General features: G+C 51.1%; 1 protein-coding gene across 5 annotated transcripts in view; it reads left to right on the forward strand.

Annotated features, from left to right (window-relative positions):
• TSPAN14 (tetraspanin 14) overlaps window positions 1-17,161 on the forward strand; it is a 56,101-nt gene that overhangs the window by 29,181 nt on the left and 9,759 nt on the right. For all 5 annotated transcript variants that reach the window (XM_042909161.1, XM_042909157.1, XM_042909158.1 and 2 more), the window contains exons 3-4: window positions 14,928-14,978; window positions 16,776-16,922. In XM_042909161.1, coding sequence (XP_042765095.1) covers window positions 14,928-14,978; window positions 16,776-16,922 — 198 coding nt within the window. The remainder of the gene's footprint in view (window positions 1-14,927; window positions 14,979-16,775; window positions 16,923-17,161) is intronic.

Here is a 17,161-nt window from a genome sequence, read left to right on the forward strand (position 1 = left end):
AAGAAAGCTATAGGCAAGAAGAGCAGCATTTGCAAAGGCCCTGAGGCAGGACTGCGCTTGGCAGGGGCAAGGGACTTGGGCCTTGTGGCTGGAGCTCAGCGAGTACAAGGGAGAAGGGGACACGAGGGAGGACAGAGTCATGAAGGAGCCAGGGCATGTAGGACCTTACAGTTCTCAGTAGGTAGTTGGAATTATTTTCTACTTTCAGTAACTCTGAGGTTATAAGTTGGATCTGATTTTGGAATGATTCTGCAGAGTGAAGGGATGGATGGGGGTCTCATGTTCTGAGATAGATTTTTGGGACAGAAGTGGGAGGATGGTCTCTTAGCCACATGGAGATGTTCGTTTCCTGTCTGCGACCACCCTAGAGATGAAAGACTTCGCTACCATCGGGGCGGTGGCGGGGGCGCTAGATGAGGTCTTTGAGGGAGAGAGTGCTGACTGAGAAGAGGAGGGAGGGGTGTGAAGGTCAAGTCCTGGGGTGCTAGAGGGGACCCTGAAGAGGAAAGTCGGCTCCAGAGTTGGCTGTGAGTGGGTGGACAGGAGACTTTGTATCATAGAAGCCTCTCAAGGACAGAGGAACAGTCAGCTGTGCCACAGGGGCATGACGTAGGATGAGGACAGAAAATTGGCATTGGCCTTGACACAGTGGACGTTGTGGGTGACCTGGACCAGACCTGCTGTGTGCTCTGGGGGATGGAAACCCACCTGGAGCTGGCCAAGGAGCCAGTGGGATGTGGGGCAGTGGAGACTATGACTCATGACAGATCTTTCAAGGGCTCTGCCCTAAAGAAGAGCAGAAAAATCGAGCACTAGCTGGAGATGGTCAAGGCATTACGGGAGGTATCCTAGCATGTGTGTGTCGCCAGGGGGGTAGGTCCAGGAGAAGCAGACACTGAGTCTATGCAGGTGGGTGCGGGGACGCGATCTTACACCTTAAGCAAGCATTGCTTATCAGTATCTGGGTGGGGGCATGTGCAGAGGGAGGGACAGAATGAGTGGCCGTGATGCCACATTTTGCCTCTCCTGTGGATTTCTGGCATGCCCTGTTTGGACTCGAACTCTTGAGAACAAGGCAGACTTGTGTTAAGACTTCCCAGCTTTCACCCTTGATATTATAGCATCATCTCCTGATGGTTTATCTCAAAGTTTTGGGGTTTTTTGTATGTGTCTGTCCTGGAGAAACAGGGTGGGATTCAGTGGCGTGGCTGTTTACCCCACGTCTTTGTGCTCAGCCTGTCTGTCTCCGGCAACTTTGTCATTTTCCTCGAAATAAGGCAATACAGGACATTCGATGGGTTTCCTTTGGGCTTCTCCTGATGGGAGGACGGAGGCTGCCTCATCCTCGCAGTGTGTGGCTCCCTGGATCTGCACGGCTCCCGGCCTGGCCCCACCCGGAGGCCCCACCCACAGGCCAGGTGTATGGTGGAGGGCCAGGTGGCAGACAGGCAGTCTGACACTTTGGACACTTGTACGCCCAGTTGTCCGTGTTGTTCTCTCCCACCCCCCAGGCTGTGCTTGCTTGGTCTGGCGCCTTGACCTTCGAAGGTCATCCTGAATTTTTCAGCTAGAGCGAAACTTCCCGCTGCTGTAACTGAGGGCCCGCTAATGCCCTGTTTCTTCACATTCTTTTCAGAACCAACTCTTGGCTCTTGGGAAGCTTTACCAACTTGCCCAGTAACACCTCAGCAGCCCCAGATTCGAATAGGAGAGTTCATGAATTCCGAGTTGTACTCTGCCTGATTGAAAAGGGCTGCAGTGTTATCGGCGTTCTGCAGGATTGCCGATGTGTGGCCGAGAGTCTGTTTCTCAGTTGGTGTGCACTGGGGCAGAACAGGAGGGGACAAAAAGGAACAGCCAGGAAAACGAGGCACGAGAGAGCTTGGCTGGGAAAGTGCGAGGGTGGCCAGACGCCTCCCTGATGGGTCCCTAGCAGTTATCTCCTGTCTTCTGCACAGGAGCTTAAGTGGGGGGGTGAGGCCTGAGAAGTGGGGCGCAGAGCCTTCAGGGAAGGGCATGGTGGGTGCAGCGGGGGGCACCCCGGTGCCAGTCTGGACTCTGACCCGCTCTGAGTGATACTGAGTAGTCTTCGCGTTTTCATTGTGAAATATCGATGGCACAGGCCTGCTGGCTGCCTCCCGAGGTTGCTGAAAATGTGTAAAACCCTATGCCAAGCTTTACCTCCTCAGAGACTCCGAGAAAGTATTCTTTTTTTACATAGAGCAAATACCAAGATTGAACAGTCTGACAAACCTCCATGTTCCCATCACGTGGCTTCAACAGTTACCAACTCATTAGCCAGTCTTTGAAAATTTATATCCTCCCCTGTCACCCTCGATTATTTTGAAGCAAAGCATAGGTTGTTTTGCACAGAGTGTTTTTGTATTTGTTTTGTTTCGATGAATTCGCAGTGCACAGCGGGATGGGACTACGGCTTTGCTGGCAGACCTGGGCCCAGCAGGCAGGTTCAAATATGCAGAAGCAACCTGTCATTTCTGTGCCCGATTCTAGGTGCTGGAACAAACACAAGGTTTTATTGGGCACTTGGCCCCGTTCAGAATTACTTGTGTACCAGCACACACCTGTAACAGTTGAACAGGGTTTATTTATTTATTTATTTTTAAAGCTTCCTACCTACAGTTCGGGACTGAGATTTTTTCCCCAAGGGACCATTAATATTCACTTGGGGTGAGAAATGTGGACAGAGCTGATGTGTGTGTACAGAGTGAGCATGGGGTTAGGCCTCATGCGGTTCTTCTCACGGGGCTGTCCGGGAAACAGTGCAGCATTCAAGGACACTAGCACTTTCTACTTAAAAAACAAAAAAAATTGTATGTATGTATGTATTAATTATTTTTAAGTAGGCCCCATGCCCAATATGGGGCTCTACTCATGACCCTGAGATCAAGAGTTGCATGCTCTACCGACTGACCCAGCCAGGTGCCCCTCTACCTTTTTCTTTTTCTTTTTTTTTTTTAATCATAGTCATTCTTTGCTTGTATTAATGAGACCTGTTTCAAGTGCAGAATATCACTCTGACTTAAGAAAATGCAAATCAAAACCGCAAGGAGATACCAAATTACACCCATTAGGATGGCTGTTATACACACACACACACACACACACACACACACACACCCCAAAGTGGCAGATGTCGCCGAGGATGTGGAGAAATTGGAAGTCTCGTGCACTGTTGGTGGGAATGCAAACTGGTGCAGCCACTCTGGGAAACAGTAGGGAGGTTCCTCATAGTGTGAACAATAGAAGTACCGTATGATCCAGCAATTTCTCACTTGGAATAGACCCGAAAGAATTGAAAGCAGAGTCTCAGAGAGCTATTTGCACACGTGTGTTCATAGCAGCGTTCTTCACAACGGCCAAAAGATAGAAGCAACCCGAGCGTCTACCGACAGATGAATGAATCGACAAAATGTGCTCCGTATGTGCAATGGAATATTTTTCAGCCTTTAAAAAGGAAGGAAATTCTGACGCACGCCACCACATGGGTGAGTTCGAGGACATACGCCAAGTGAAATAAGCCCGTCACAAAAGGACAGATACTGTATGATCCCACCTGTGTGCAGAACCTTGTAGTCAGAGGCTTCAGGATGGAAAGTAGAATGGTGGTGGCCAGGGGCCCGGGAGGGGAGAGTGGGGCGTTAGGGTTGAGTAGGTACCGAGCGCTGGTTTTGTAAGGTGGAGGCAATGCACAGTGCACAACACTGTGTACTGGGCGCCACTGAGCCGTACTTTTACGAATGGTTGCGGAGTTTACATTTTATATTGCGTATACTTGCCCACAATTCAGATGAAAAAGCAGTCTCCTTTGACTTGCAGGGGAGGGGCAGCTGCGTCAGGTATACCCTGGAGGCGGCACCAGATAGAGCCCTTTTCTTTGTTCTCACCCCACCTGGTTCCAAAAAGAATTTGAGCTCTCTTGGTTTTGCTGAGTGAATCCTCTGGAGGGAATCATTCAGATGATGTCTGCAACCCCAGGATTGCTTCCCACCACAGCATTGAGTTCAATCTGCACAGGTTCAGATAAAGCCCCTGCCTGGATCTATTTCAGAGATGGATTAAAAGTGGAGAACTGAGGCCCCTTGTGGCACAGACAATAAGCCTGTGTTACACGGGCCAGAGAGTCCCCCTGCCACTGGCCGCTGTAGCGACTCGGGCAGGTCTGGGCCGCAGCTTCCCTGCTTGCGAAGTGCGGGAATTGGCCTCCGAGCCCAATGGGCAGCCTGTTTCTAGGTGAGAGGAGAGTCGTGGGCATCTGTGCTGTGACCAGAGTGGCTTCAGGTGCCTTCCTTCAAAGTGACAAAGGCCTCCCCTGACACGGGTGAATATGTGATTTATGGCTGGAGTCGGGAAACTTTTTAAGAGTGAAAGAGAGCTTATTAAGAGTTCTCAGACAGATCTCGGATGTATCTCAGGACTGTCCCAGGCAAACCGGGATGTGCGGTCACCCTACTCGAGAGAGGCAAAGCAGAGAGGCAAAGCGAGTCTGCTGGGGAAGGACTGAACTGGCAGCTCCCTCCCCCTCCCCCAGCATCTGTGTGGGTGGAGGGTTGTCTTCTCTGTGTCTGGACTTGACTGCGCTCCTCCTTTGATAGCAGACTCCCCACATCCTGCAGAGCTAATGTCTCTGGATCCCTCTGACTGACGGAGACTTGCCCTTATTTGAGCTGAACTCTGTCCATGTAACACCAGACCCCAAGGCTTGACCCCTGGTGTCCATGTGGTTTCTCTGCTTCTGTCTCTGGGTGATTAGGTCAATCAAAAAGGGAAGTCCAGGGGCGCCTGGGTGGCTCAGTCGGGTAAGCGTCCAACTTTGACTCGGGTCATGATCTCACAGTTTGTGGGTTCTAGCCCCACGTCGGGCTCTGTGCCAACGGTGTAGAACCTGCTTGGGATTCTCGCTCTCCCTCTCTCTGCCCCTCCTCCCCTTGCGCTTTCTCTCTCTCTTAAAAATAAATACATTAATTAAAAAAAAAGGAAAGTCTAGTGTTTTAATAATATGTGTAGTGTATTTTCACTTCCACTCCTGGGAAGTGGTACCTTTTTTCTCTTCAAGTTTTATTTAACAAACTTTTGTAATTGCATGGAAATTCTAGAAGCTTACCCAAGGCACCCCGCTTTACCGCGTTCCCTCCTCAGGCTCTGTTCTGTCTTCAGTTGCACGTGGTCTCCCATCTTTGTGAGAGAATCCTTGTAGTCGTGAGGTCAGCGTTTTCACGTCAGCATCAGCTAGCCTAGAACATTCTAGGTCGCCACAGAGTCTTCTTGATTGTATTTTTGGAAATTCCCATATTGGACATTTCGGTTGTTTCCAATATTTTTTTTTTTTTACTATCCTAGATAAGGATGCAGTGACTGGTTAATGTAATACAGATTCCTCCCTTCGGGCAAGGCAGGGAGATTATTTGCTGGGATAGATTCCCAGGAGTGAGATTAAATGGGTCAGAAGGTGTGTATGCTGTTTTGACCTGACTGACATATTTATACTGTCAAAATTACTTCTCTCGAAGGGCTGCCCCAATTCATAGGAAATAGACTGCCTTATCTCTTGGCACATGGGGTGTGTGAGTGTGTATTTTTCTACATTTGCACTTGCCAAGTCAGAGGGCAAGATTGCTTAATCAGAGATTCCACTAGAACACCCTGATGCTTACTCCCTGTAGGGCTTCAGCTCCTGATCTCCCTTGAGCACGTGGGAGGCTTGAGGAAGGGCCGCTCATGGGGCTCTGCGATGGTCATTGCCCAGCACATATGATTACTGAGTGCTCACAGGTTAGTGTCAAATCTGGGTAGCTGGTGGTGTGTATAACTATGCATCCTTCCCCAGTAAATGGAAGGGCATCCTTCCCCAGTTGGCATGCCCCAGTCTACTGCCGTGTCTTGTGTGTGGGAGTGCCCTATTCCTATCTTGGTTGTACCTTCTTTTTTTCCCCAGAAACACTTTTTAAAAAAAAAATTTTTTTTTAAATCTTCATTTATTTTTGAGAGAAAGAGAGACAGAGTTGAGAGCAGGGGAGGAGCAGAGACAGAGGGAGACACAGAATCCGAAGCAGGCTCCAGGATCCGAGCTGTCAGCACACAGTCTGACGCGGGGCTCAAACCTGCGAACCATGAGATCATGACCTGAGCCGAAGTCGGACGCTTAACCGACTGAGCCACCCAGGCGCCCCCCAGAAATACTTTTTAAATATCTCCCTTATTGAGGTGTAAATTCAATAGAATGGCATTTACTCACTTCAAGTACAGTTCCATGAGTTGACAGCTGTATACTCCATGAAACCACCATCATCCCAGCGAAGATAGAAAACCTTTCTAGCACTTCAGAAACTTTTCTGTGCTCCTCTGCTGTCATTCCCTTGTACCCCTTCCTCAGGCCACTGTCCATCTGCTTCCTGTCCCTCTTACAACTGACCCTCTCTCTTATCGGATTTCTTTTAGTTTAGGTCATGTTTCTCCCTTGTTCTTCTGTTTTTCGTTTCATTAATGTCTTTAAAGATGTTAAAATTATTGTATTACAATTTTTTTTTAAATGTTTATTTTTGAGAGACAGAGCTCAGGTGGGGGAGGGGTAGAGAGAGAGGGAGACACAGAATCTGGAGCAGGCTCCGGGCTCTAAAATTACTTAAAATTTTATCTTTCAAATTGTAGTAAGACACATATAATGATGTATCACTGGAATCATTTTTCCATGCATAGTGGTATTAAGTACATTCACCTTGCCGTGCAGCTATCCCCACCATCTGTTTCCAGTCTATTTCATTGATTTCTGTTCCTGTTTATATTATTTCCTTACTTTCCCCTACTTTAAGATTACTTGGTTGTTTTTTTTTCCTAGCTGCTTAAGGCAGAAAATTAGATCATTGATTTTAGATCTTCTTTCCTAGTATAGGTATTTGATGCTCTCTGTTTTCTGCATCCCACACATTTCGATATGTTTTCATTTCGTTTGGTTAAAATACCTTGTATATGCATATTCTGTATGGAATGTATCCTGTCTTCCCCCTTCTGGCTCACTTCAACAGTTTTCTCTTTATTCCTGGATTTTGGTTTTATTATGATATGGGCTGGTGTGGTTTTCTTTATTCTGTTTGAGGTTCATTGGGCTTTTGGGATTTGTGGGTTTATAGTTGTCATCAGATTTCGGACTCCTTTGACCATTATTTCTTCAAATACACACCTCTCCCCTTTTTCTTCTCAGGCCCCTTATAGTCTCATGGGACACTGAGGCTCTGTTCATTGCCACCCGCCCCCCCCCCCCCCCCCGCCCCAACCCCTGCCCCTGAGTTCAAATAATTTCTATTGCTTTGTCTTTAAATTGACTCATCCTTTTTTCTATAGTGTCCAATTGCTATTAAACCCATCTAGTGAATTCTTAACGTCCAGTGTTGTATTTTCTATTTCTAATAGTTCCATTTGGATCTTCTGTTTTCTATTTCTTTTCCTCATTATGTTTATGTTTCCCTTTAAGTCCTCAAGAATATGTACAATATCTGTGTTATTTAAAAAAAATTTTTTATTAAAGATTTTTAAAAAGTTTTTATTTTGAGAGAGAGCAAGAGAGAATGAGTTGGGGAGAGAGAGGGAGAGAGAGAATCCCAAGCAGGCTCTGCACCGCCAGCCTAGAGCTGGACACGAGGCTTGAACTCAGGAACCATGAGATTGTGACCTGAGCTGAAATCATAAGTCGGATACTTAACTGACTGAGCTACCCAGGTGCCCCTAAAATATCTGTTTTTAAAGTCTTAGCTAATTCCATCTCCCCTGTAATGTTTGTGTCTTTTTCTAGTTACTGAATATTTTTCCTTGTTATAGATCACATTTATTTTCCCTTCTTGCCCGTGTAAGTACTGTTTTTGTTGTTGTTGTTTTTTAAGTAGGCTCCATGTCCAATGTGGGGCTTGAAATCACAACCCTGAGATCGAGAGTAGCACGTTCTACTGCCTGGGGCAGCCAGGCACTCCTGTCTAGTAGCTTTTGATCAGATGCTAGATGTAGTTTTTCCTCTGAAGCATTCCTCTTGTTTTGGTCCGCTCAGGCTGCCATTACAAAATACCATAAACTTGCTGACTTAAATGACAGAAGTTTATTAATCTCTCACATTTCTGGAGGCTGCAAGTCTGAGATTGGGGTGCAGTATGCTTGGGTTCTGGGGAACGCTCTCTCGCTGGCTTCCCGACGGCTGCCTTCTTGCTGTGTCTACAGGGCAGAGGGTGCTCTTGTCTCTCTTCCTCTTATAAGGATACTAATCATGGAGGCCCCATCCTCATGACCTCATTTAACCTAAATTACCTCCCAAAGGCCCACCTCCAACTCCCATCACATTGGGAATTAGGGCATCAACATTGGATTTTGGGGGACACAAACATTCAGTCCGTGACACCACCTTTAACAGTGTAGTATCTTCTGAATCTGACATTTTTTTGTTAAATATTGCGTGTAAGATTCATTCACACTGTCGTATGTAGTTGTAGATTGTTGATTCTCGTTGTATAATAGTCCATTGTGGGGCTGTATCATTTGGGATTTTTTATAGTTTTAGGCTACTATGACCTGTTCAGGTAATATAAAAACTATCCCAAGTTGGAGACAAGAATTATAGGGATGCTCTGGGGTTTGTGTGGCCGAGCTAAAGGAAATCCTGTCTTTCGTCTTGAGGTCCAGATGGTTTTAGTGTGATAGTTTAGTGCAGGATTTGGCAGACTACGGCTTGCAGGCCTGGCTCCCTGCCTGTTTTTGCACATACAACTTTATTGGAGCACAGCCCTGCCCATTCGTTTACATATTATCTATGGCTCCTTTCCTGCTATAAAAGCAGAGTTGAGTAGTTGAAACAGAGATCACCCAGCACAAGGCTGAAAATATTTACTATCTGGCCCTTTACAGAAATGTCAGCTGCTGGCCTTAGTATTTTGGTTTTCTACCCACTGTTAATCACTGAACTGTGCCAGCAAGGGCAGAACCTTGGGAGAAGGTGAGGCTGAGGCTGGGTTGGGCTGGGGTTCCTTCTCTCTGTTACCTGGAGAGCTGCCTATAACCTCCCTTGGATGACTCTGCCCTTCCTCCTTCCTTCCTTTCAAAGACCTTGATACAGTCTGATTCCTGGGTGGGGCTCGGGGTGGGCTGTCTGTTATCGGGAAACTCAGAGACATCTGTGGAAACCGCCCCCGGAGTCCTCTGGGTAGTCCTTACTTCTCACTGGGGCCCCTGGTATGTGTTTGCTGGCTGTGCTGGGAAGGGCACACATGCTTCTTTTTTTCAGAACCGCCCTTCCGGCAAGAGGAAAAGCTGGTGTGTGATAGCTGTGTGACCCTGCGCAAGGCACCATCCTGCCCTGGGCTCTGTTTCCCTCTGTAATGAGGAAGCTGGGCTCCAGCATCCCTTCCGGCTCCCAGATCTTCCAGACTCCCACTGGGAAGTGGCTTAGTTCAGACTCTCTGAATGTGGGACTACTTGAAGGAGGCATCCCCTGCATTGGTGACGGTTCAGAGTGGCTACAGTCTAGAGGGGTGAGGCTTCCTAACCCCACAGATGATCCTGAGACTCCCCTTCAGCCACCTGGGCTCTCAGGGTGAGGTTGGGTCCAGCGTGTGTGCCCTCTGGCATTCTTTCTGGCCAATAACTTGTATCGTTAGCATTTCAAGTGACTGGAACATCTCTGGTGTTCTCGGAACTCCGGCTCTAGGGTCAGAATCTCCTGTTCTGGAGAGTGCCAGGACCACGGGTCTCTGCCTGGCATGATTTGTGATGGCAAAGCTTAGGCAGCGGGAGGTGTACAGGTCTTTGGAGACTATTGGCCTCCCAACTGCTCGGTTTTGCAGATTGGCAAACTGAGGTCCAAGAGAGGGATGGCTTGCTCAAAGCCACAGGGTGAATTAGAAACAGAGCTGAGATTCTCTTATGGCTTCTTCCACTCTCTGTCCTGTTTTCTTTCCATCATTCTTTCTTATCTTGCTTCAAAAGCCTCCAGAGACCCTGTTTCCCTAAACTCTAATTCACTGTTGTCTCCTGAGACCCAATAAAAGAGATGCCTCTGGAAAGGAGGACTTTGTCTTAGGACAAAGTCTCGAGCTGGGAGCTATTGGGGGTTGGGCACAGAGACTCTTCAGTCCAAAGGCTGGTGGCGTCTGGAAGGCCCCTCCATGCCTCTGCTCTGCTCCCCTCCCCTGCAGGAGGGCCAGGCTCACTTAGACTGGCTCCATGCCCTGGGGTGAGCATGTCACGTGTGATCCTTAGAACCCTGCTATGACCCAGGAGGGGTCGTCCCCATTTTCTAGAGGAAGTCATAGGCACAGAGAGCTCCTGGACTTGGCATGAAGTCCTGTCTCCAGGAAGTTGCAGAGTGGAGACTAGAACCAGGACCAGCTGGCTTGTTGTGCTGTTTGTTCAGCACTGGTCTGGTCTGCTTTGAGTTTGGCTTCCTCTCGAGTGTCCTTCTGGGTTTTTCTCTAGGACTCCCGTAGGCATCCCTGTGAATGTCAGCCTCTGACAGCCGGGGGATTTGCAAGAACCACAGGCCAGTGGGCAGAGCCTGAAAAGGTTGCGTTGCTGCTGGTGGTTTGCCTTGAACTCACTGCACAGAGGCCTCTGGGACCTGCAAGAATTGCCTAAAAGTATGTTGACACACACCGAAATGCAGTCTTGCAAGAGGCTAAGGCCGCTAAATTGTGGGTGATCAGGGGCTGCTTTTGAGCTGCTTGGTGTTGGCACCCTCCTCCCGTCCAGCCGGGCCTGGCCAGGTGTCTACACTTCCACTGTCACTTGAACGTGCTTGGGTGAGGTGCCACAGGCTTGCTCACATGGTGAGCAGATTCTGTGTGGCTCCCAGCCCAGGAGTGCCCCAAGAGGTGCCCTCACCTAATTCCGTGGGGGGAGGGGGGTGGGGGGGGGGGCTTTGCCTAGGGTGGAGAGGTCCGTAGCATTTACAGTGACACCCAAAGAGGCCCTGCTCCCCGGCCACCCACTCTAGTTGGGACACAGAATGAGCCTCACCACCCGAGGATACGGGTGGTTGGCTTCAGAGTTGCACAGCCCAAAGCCCCTTCTGTGGAACCCCCGTGCCATCGGGCCCCCGTGCCTGCTCCTGTGGTGGAGAGCTCTGGCTGCCGCTTGCTCTTTCTGGCCTGGGGGTCAGTGGGATAACGTGCTGGCAGGAGGGTCAGAGACGCCTGGGTCTGGTTCTAACCCTGCCACCAGCCAGCTGTGTGACTTCGGGCAAAGAACCGAATTGTTCTGCCTCTGAGCTTTCCTGCTTGAAAGATGGGGTAGTAGCGCCCGTATTACGGGGTGTGGAAGGGGCCCTTTCAGTGTATTAAGTGTTTAACACAGAAAAGAGCGGTCCTGCTTGCCATGGTGACCACAGTGGTGTGCATACCTCATGGTCCAAGGCTGGCCTCCCTTTGGGCTTAGCGGGAATTAGGCCCCATCCTTTGGGAGGGAATTTGATCAGGTCATAAAAGAGAGACAAAGGAGGTTACTCGGAATCTGGAAAGCACCCAGCTGAACTGTCACTCCCAGATGGTTGGCAGCCAGGGACGACAGCCCTGCCCTGTGGACCATCTGCCCCAGAGAGATCCAGAGAAGAGGCCCCGTTGGGAGCTGGGTTAAGCTGGCCAGTGCCCTGTCCTGGCTCTTCCACGGGGCTGTCGGGTGAGCTCCCAGACAGGCCACTTCCCCTGTCTGGTCCTCCCTCCGTCAGTCTCCTTATCTCTAGAATGACTATCGGCCCCCAAAGTTCCTGCCTGGGGCCAGTGTTCACAGAACCCATGATCTAACATGTGATCCCACCACGCTGCCGGTTCCTCCTGTCTTTCTGATGCAAGTTAACTTTAGTTTTTTCTTTAAAACAGAATGGAACAAACCATGAGCCCTTTTCTTAGTGCCCAGTTGTTGTGAGAGAAGGAAATCTGTGCTTCAGTGGAGGGAGCTGGCCATGACTCAGCCAGGGGTCTTCGGGGGTTGGCGGGGGGGTGGGGGATGGCAGGATTCTCTCACTGCCCTCCATTGTGCCAGGTGGTAGGCAGGCTTTCGTGGAAAGTGGTTAGGCAGGGGCGTAGGGAAGGACAAGCCTCCAGGCCCTGTCCTGATCCTAATGCCTCTGTAGGACTTGATGATGGACTTGGGCCACACTGGGCTTTTGCTTGACCCTCGTTTGCTCTGAATGCATTTGGAGGGAATTAGACCCGGGAGCATGTCTGGGAGGAGAGCCGGAGACCGCGGGCAAGGACCACCCTGGTCTTGGAGCCCCGGTGACTCACTCACTTGTGCCTAGTCTGTACCTAACATAGCCAAGTCCTTCTCCAAGTTCTTGGGATGCAACCTTGAGCAAAACAGAAAACATCTCTGGGCTTAAGTGGGAGAGACACAGTAGACAGACATACAGCTCATGTGGTCCAACGGGAAGTGCCGTGAAGAAAATCAAGCAGAAAAGGAGGTCAGGACTGAAAGATGGAGAGCTGTCCACCTCGGGTGGTCTCTGAGGAGATGAAATGAGGAGACCTGAGTGAAGTGAGGGAGGAAGCCCGAAAGGGACATGGAGGAACATTCTGGGCTGAGGGAAGGGACGAGTTTGGCGAGTTCCAGAAACAGTAACAATGCCAGGCTGGCCCGGAGAGTAGAGTTGTATGAGCCAAAGCCTGGCTGCCTAGGCCCTGGTGGGCCATGGCAAGGAGTTTTATTCTAAGTGTAAAAGGAAGTGAGTTGGAGAGTTTTGAGGAGGGGAGTTACCCGATGTATGTTTTTAAAGGACTGCTCTAGTTGCTTAGGGACCTGTGAGGAGGCCCCTGCAGGATCCAGACCTGCAGGGGTGGAGCATGGACAGGTAGGAGCAGAGAATCAGGGAGAGAGCGTCGGATGGGCTAAGTATTTTGAAGGTGCAACCAACAGAGGGCAGGGTGAATGGGAGTCGGGTAGAAAGAGGCATCAGGCATGAGAGGTGTAGGTTTTCTGATCTAAACAACGGAGTAGGTGGCCGTGGTACCATTTAATGAGAAGGGGAAGAGTTGGCAGGGGCTGGGGCTAGGAGAGCAAGGGTTGTCACCCATCATATGTGGACAAGTCAGGTGGACATAGGGTATTTGACCCGGGAGCCGCTATGGCTGGAGATTGGGATTTATGGGTCAGCTGTGTAGACATGCTATGTCAGGCCATGTGACTTATGGCCTCACCTAGAGGACGCCGGGGAGGACAGGAGGCCCAGGCTGAGGCCAGCGTGTGGATGTGCCTGGAGGAGGACGAGCCAGCAGGGGAGGCTGAGGAGTGACAGCATTACGTGCCCCCAAAGCTGAGCGCCTTAGCGTAGGAGGGAAGGACCAGCTGTGTCTGGTCAGGTCAAATAAAGTGAAAAAAAAAAAAAAAAAAAAAAAAAAGACTTGACCTCCAGCTCTGGCAAGAGGGTCAGTCACTGGGGACCTGGCGGAATGGCGGGGAGGGAAGTCTGCAGGATTCAATGGGCAGTGATGGGTCACCTTTGGGCTTGTCTGCCCCTGCAGCATAGATACTGGGGAGGGAAAGGAACTAGTTAATTCCAGCAACTAGTTAATTCAGTGGGAGGACTGAAAAGTAGGAAAGCCGGTGTGTGGTATACACAGGACTGTGTGTCGCTCCCTGGAGTGCGAGCCCCAGCCGGGCAGGGGGGCTCTGCCTGCAGGCCCCAGAGCTTGAGACGGTGCCCGGCACTGAAGATATACTCACGCGATACTAGTTGAATGACATGGGGTCTAGGCCCTTCTGCACTGCGTGGTGTTTTGATCTTGGCCCTCTTGGGGCCTGTGTTCTGCTTTGTAAAACAGACAGATCAGGTCCAGGCAGGGCATCTTCACAGGGGGCCCACAGACTGCTGTGGGACCCAGCCTCGAGGAGCCTGTGAACTCTCTGAAATTCCATCCAGAATATTGGATGCGTAAGCATTTTCTGAAGGTGGTCTGTGATTCCAAAGAGGTTGAGACCTCCCGGGGCTTTCTTTAAAGGGCCTCTCCTTCCCACTCCAGCCTCCTGGGGCCAGCAGTGAACATAGGAGGCAGGAGTGTCTTAAAGTGTGAGAATATGCCTCGGAAAGGTGGGTTCTAGACAGACATAGCCCTGTGGTGTATCGTGAGGTAATAATGACTGGCAGCCGGATGCCAGCATAAAGTACTTAAGCAGAAAAGTAGGCAGCTTAATTTTCAGAGACCAGGTGTTTTGTTTTATATGGAAAAATCTTCTCTGGTTCAGGAACCTGTGTGGTGCCTGGAGGGTGGGGGGGCTCTTTCTTCGTACACGTGAGGCAGCCTAGCCCCCGTGGGATTGGGGGGTGCTCCCTTTCTGGGGTGAATGCACTGTTTAGCACAGGCCTATTTTAATTCAGTAACGAATACCCAGTAACTAATAACACGGAGCACAGTTGTGCCCCCGGGCTCTGCGTCCCCCACAGCGGTGCCCGGTCCTCTGGAGAGAGGCTCACCTGCTCCGGGGACCTGTGAACGTACCTGGGGAGCTGTCACAGAGGGCGACGTCGTCTTCTACACCAGATTGTGCATTGAAATGAGTTGGTGGGCTTTCAGAATGTGGAAGAAACAGGGCAGGGCCCCATGTCTCTGACTGCATAGTTTTTCCAGGACAGACTCTGCTCTGAGATCTTCACCTCTGGTCTCTGGAGCACAGGGGCCACTGGGGTTGAAGTTTGTCCAAATGTTCAGGGAAGGTAGGTGCAGGTTAGCCAGAATGCCTTGCCATCCGTTGGCCCCTGGGTGCAGTTCCTGTCATCTGCAGGGACGGAGGGCTTGCCTTACCCTCGTGCTGCCTGCATGGATATGAGCCGGGAGCATCCCTTGATTAGCAGTGTGGACGCTCCTCTAAGAAGCACGTTCATGGTGCTGCTTTCGGACCTAACTGACTCCCTCTCCCTCTCTCCCTCCTTTCCCCCCTCCCTGCAGTTGGCTGGAGTTGTCTTCCTTGGAGTCGGACTGTGGGCATGGAGCGAAAAGGTAGGTATCCCCGTTACTGGGACCCTGGACATCAGGTAGCCCAGACCAGGTTTGTTCAGCTTAAATTGTTCCTTATTCCAGACTCCTCCCCGACAAACATTTCTTGCACGCAGTAATGGTTTGTAGCCATTAATCATCACACAGCCAGCTCTTAGAGATAGTTGTGACGAAAACTCCTGGGGTCCTGTGACTGGCTCTGCTTCCCCATGGTAGGGTCGTTGCTCAAGGCCAGGTCTGGGCTGGTTGGGTATTTGAGCTCCATGAGTGTGGGGAGCCCTCTCTCCTGTTCCCAGAAGCCTCAGATGGCCCTGGGGGCTTGTCTGCAGCTGTGTCCAGGGCCGGCCTGGGGCCACCTTCTGCTCTTGTCTGTGCCTCTGGTAGCCAGCAGGCCCCTGAACACAGTTGTGTTTATTCCTGAAGTTCTTGTCCTGAGATCAAGGAGCAGGGCTGTGTTAACACGCCCCCTGGGTGCCCTGTGGGGCAGAGGCAGGTCTTTACATACCTGTGAACCTCCTCGCCCTGCCTGTGCAAGAGAGGTGAGGCAGGGAGAGTGGGCTCTTACTGTCGGGAAGGACAGGGACAGTTGAAACTTTGAAGGGGGGGGGGACGAGACCCCGTGAGCTGCGGTACCACTTTCTGCTCCGTGGGTGGGTGTGTGCTTGGGGGGGTTTAAGAGAGCTGGAGAGGATCCTAACTACAGGGAGGGCAGAATAGGGGAGGGAGTAGGAGCAAGATGGACTGGGTCAGGCTCCTGCCTGGGAACTAAGGCATCCTCTTGAGGCTCAGGCCCAGAACCCTCTGTTGCTTCAGTGGAACCTCCCTTTGCTTTCTGGAAAGGAGGCAGGGCGCTTAGATCTCTGGCTTTCTTGCCATGGCCTTAGGAACTGAATATGCCCTGCCTTTGGGTTTGGGCATCTTCAAGGTGGCCTGTGAACCCCTAAAGGGCGGGGGCTGAGGTGCAATGTCACTTTGCCCTACTGACAAACCCTGCAAGCCGGTGCAAACCATGACTCCTAGCGCCACCGTGTGGCCCCCGCCTGCACAGCAGCAGCTCCCCTGGCCGAGCCCTGAGCAGAGAGGCCTGGCTACCCCTGCTCTTTTCTTCTTCCTCCTCTGAATCCTGGAGAACTGCTCTGTCCGTTTTGGTTCACACTAGCCACATGTGACTGTATGTATTTAAATTAGTTAAAATGAAACACGAATGAAAATTCGGTTCCTCAGTTCCACTCAGGTGTTCAATAGCACGGGTGACCAGTGGCTACCATTTTGGACAGTGCAGATGTAGGACCCCTCCCATCATCACCAAAGGTTTTGTGGACAGCGCTGCCTTCGTCTGCCTTTGGCAGGTGTTTTCCACAAGAATGTTCATACTGAAGCTGTTTTCATGTCAGGAGAGTGGGCTTCTCCCTGAACTGAGTGCAGAGTAAGCTGCCAATGGCCAGAGGCCAGGGTGAGGGTCTGGCCCTAAGGTGCCTTGACCGTAGGCCATAGGGTTCCCCGGCACCCCTTCCCCACTCCAGGTCTGGCATAGGCACCCTGCAGGCTACAAAAAAAGCGTGGGGTCTGCCTGGTAGGAACTCGTAGCCAAGGTGGAGCCCAGGAACGCTCCATGTGAGGGTCCTGGGAGCTGAGGTGGGCAGGGGTCATGCTGCGTGCTCTGGTCTGGCTTTTAATAGGAGGATTGAGCCTTCTAAGACAGGTCCCTGCCCTCATTTTCTCTCTGGACACCACCCAGCCCCCCAGGGCACCCCTGACTCCCCGAGGCTGATGTTGCCCTGCCTTCTCTGCCTCTTTCAGGGGGTGCTGTCCGACCTCACCAAAGTGACCCGGCTGCACGGAATCGACCCTGTCGTGCTGGTCCTGATGGTCGGCGTGGTGATGTTCACGCTGGGGTTCGCTGGCTGCGTGGGGGCCCTGCGGGAGAACATCTGCCTGCTCAAGTTTGTGAGTGGCCCCAGATACAGGGGTGGGAGAGGGCTGGGAGGTAGGGGTGCAGGCTCTGCTGGGCAAGCTTATACCTTATCTGGTCGGAGGGGGCCCAGCAGTGCGGGCAGGAGGCCACCTTTGGTGTCACCTAATGGTAAGATTTCAGGGAGCCCTCAGATGACCTAGCTCCTCATATCTGGAGAAGTTGGGCCGCTCTGGTTTTCAGCTCCTAGAGGGAAGAGATGGCCAAGTGGGGG

This window comes from Panthera leo, chromosome D2 (genome assembly GCF_018350215.1).
Source record: "Panthera leo isolate Ple1 chromosome D2, P.leo_Ple1_pat1.1, whole genome shotgun sequence".
NCBI lineage: Eukaryota > Metazoa > Chordata > Mammalia > Carnivora > Felidae > Panthera > Panthera leo.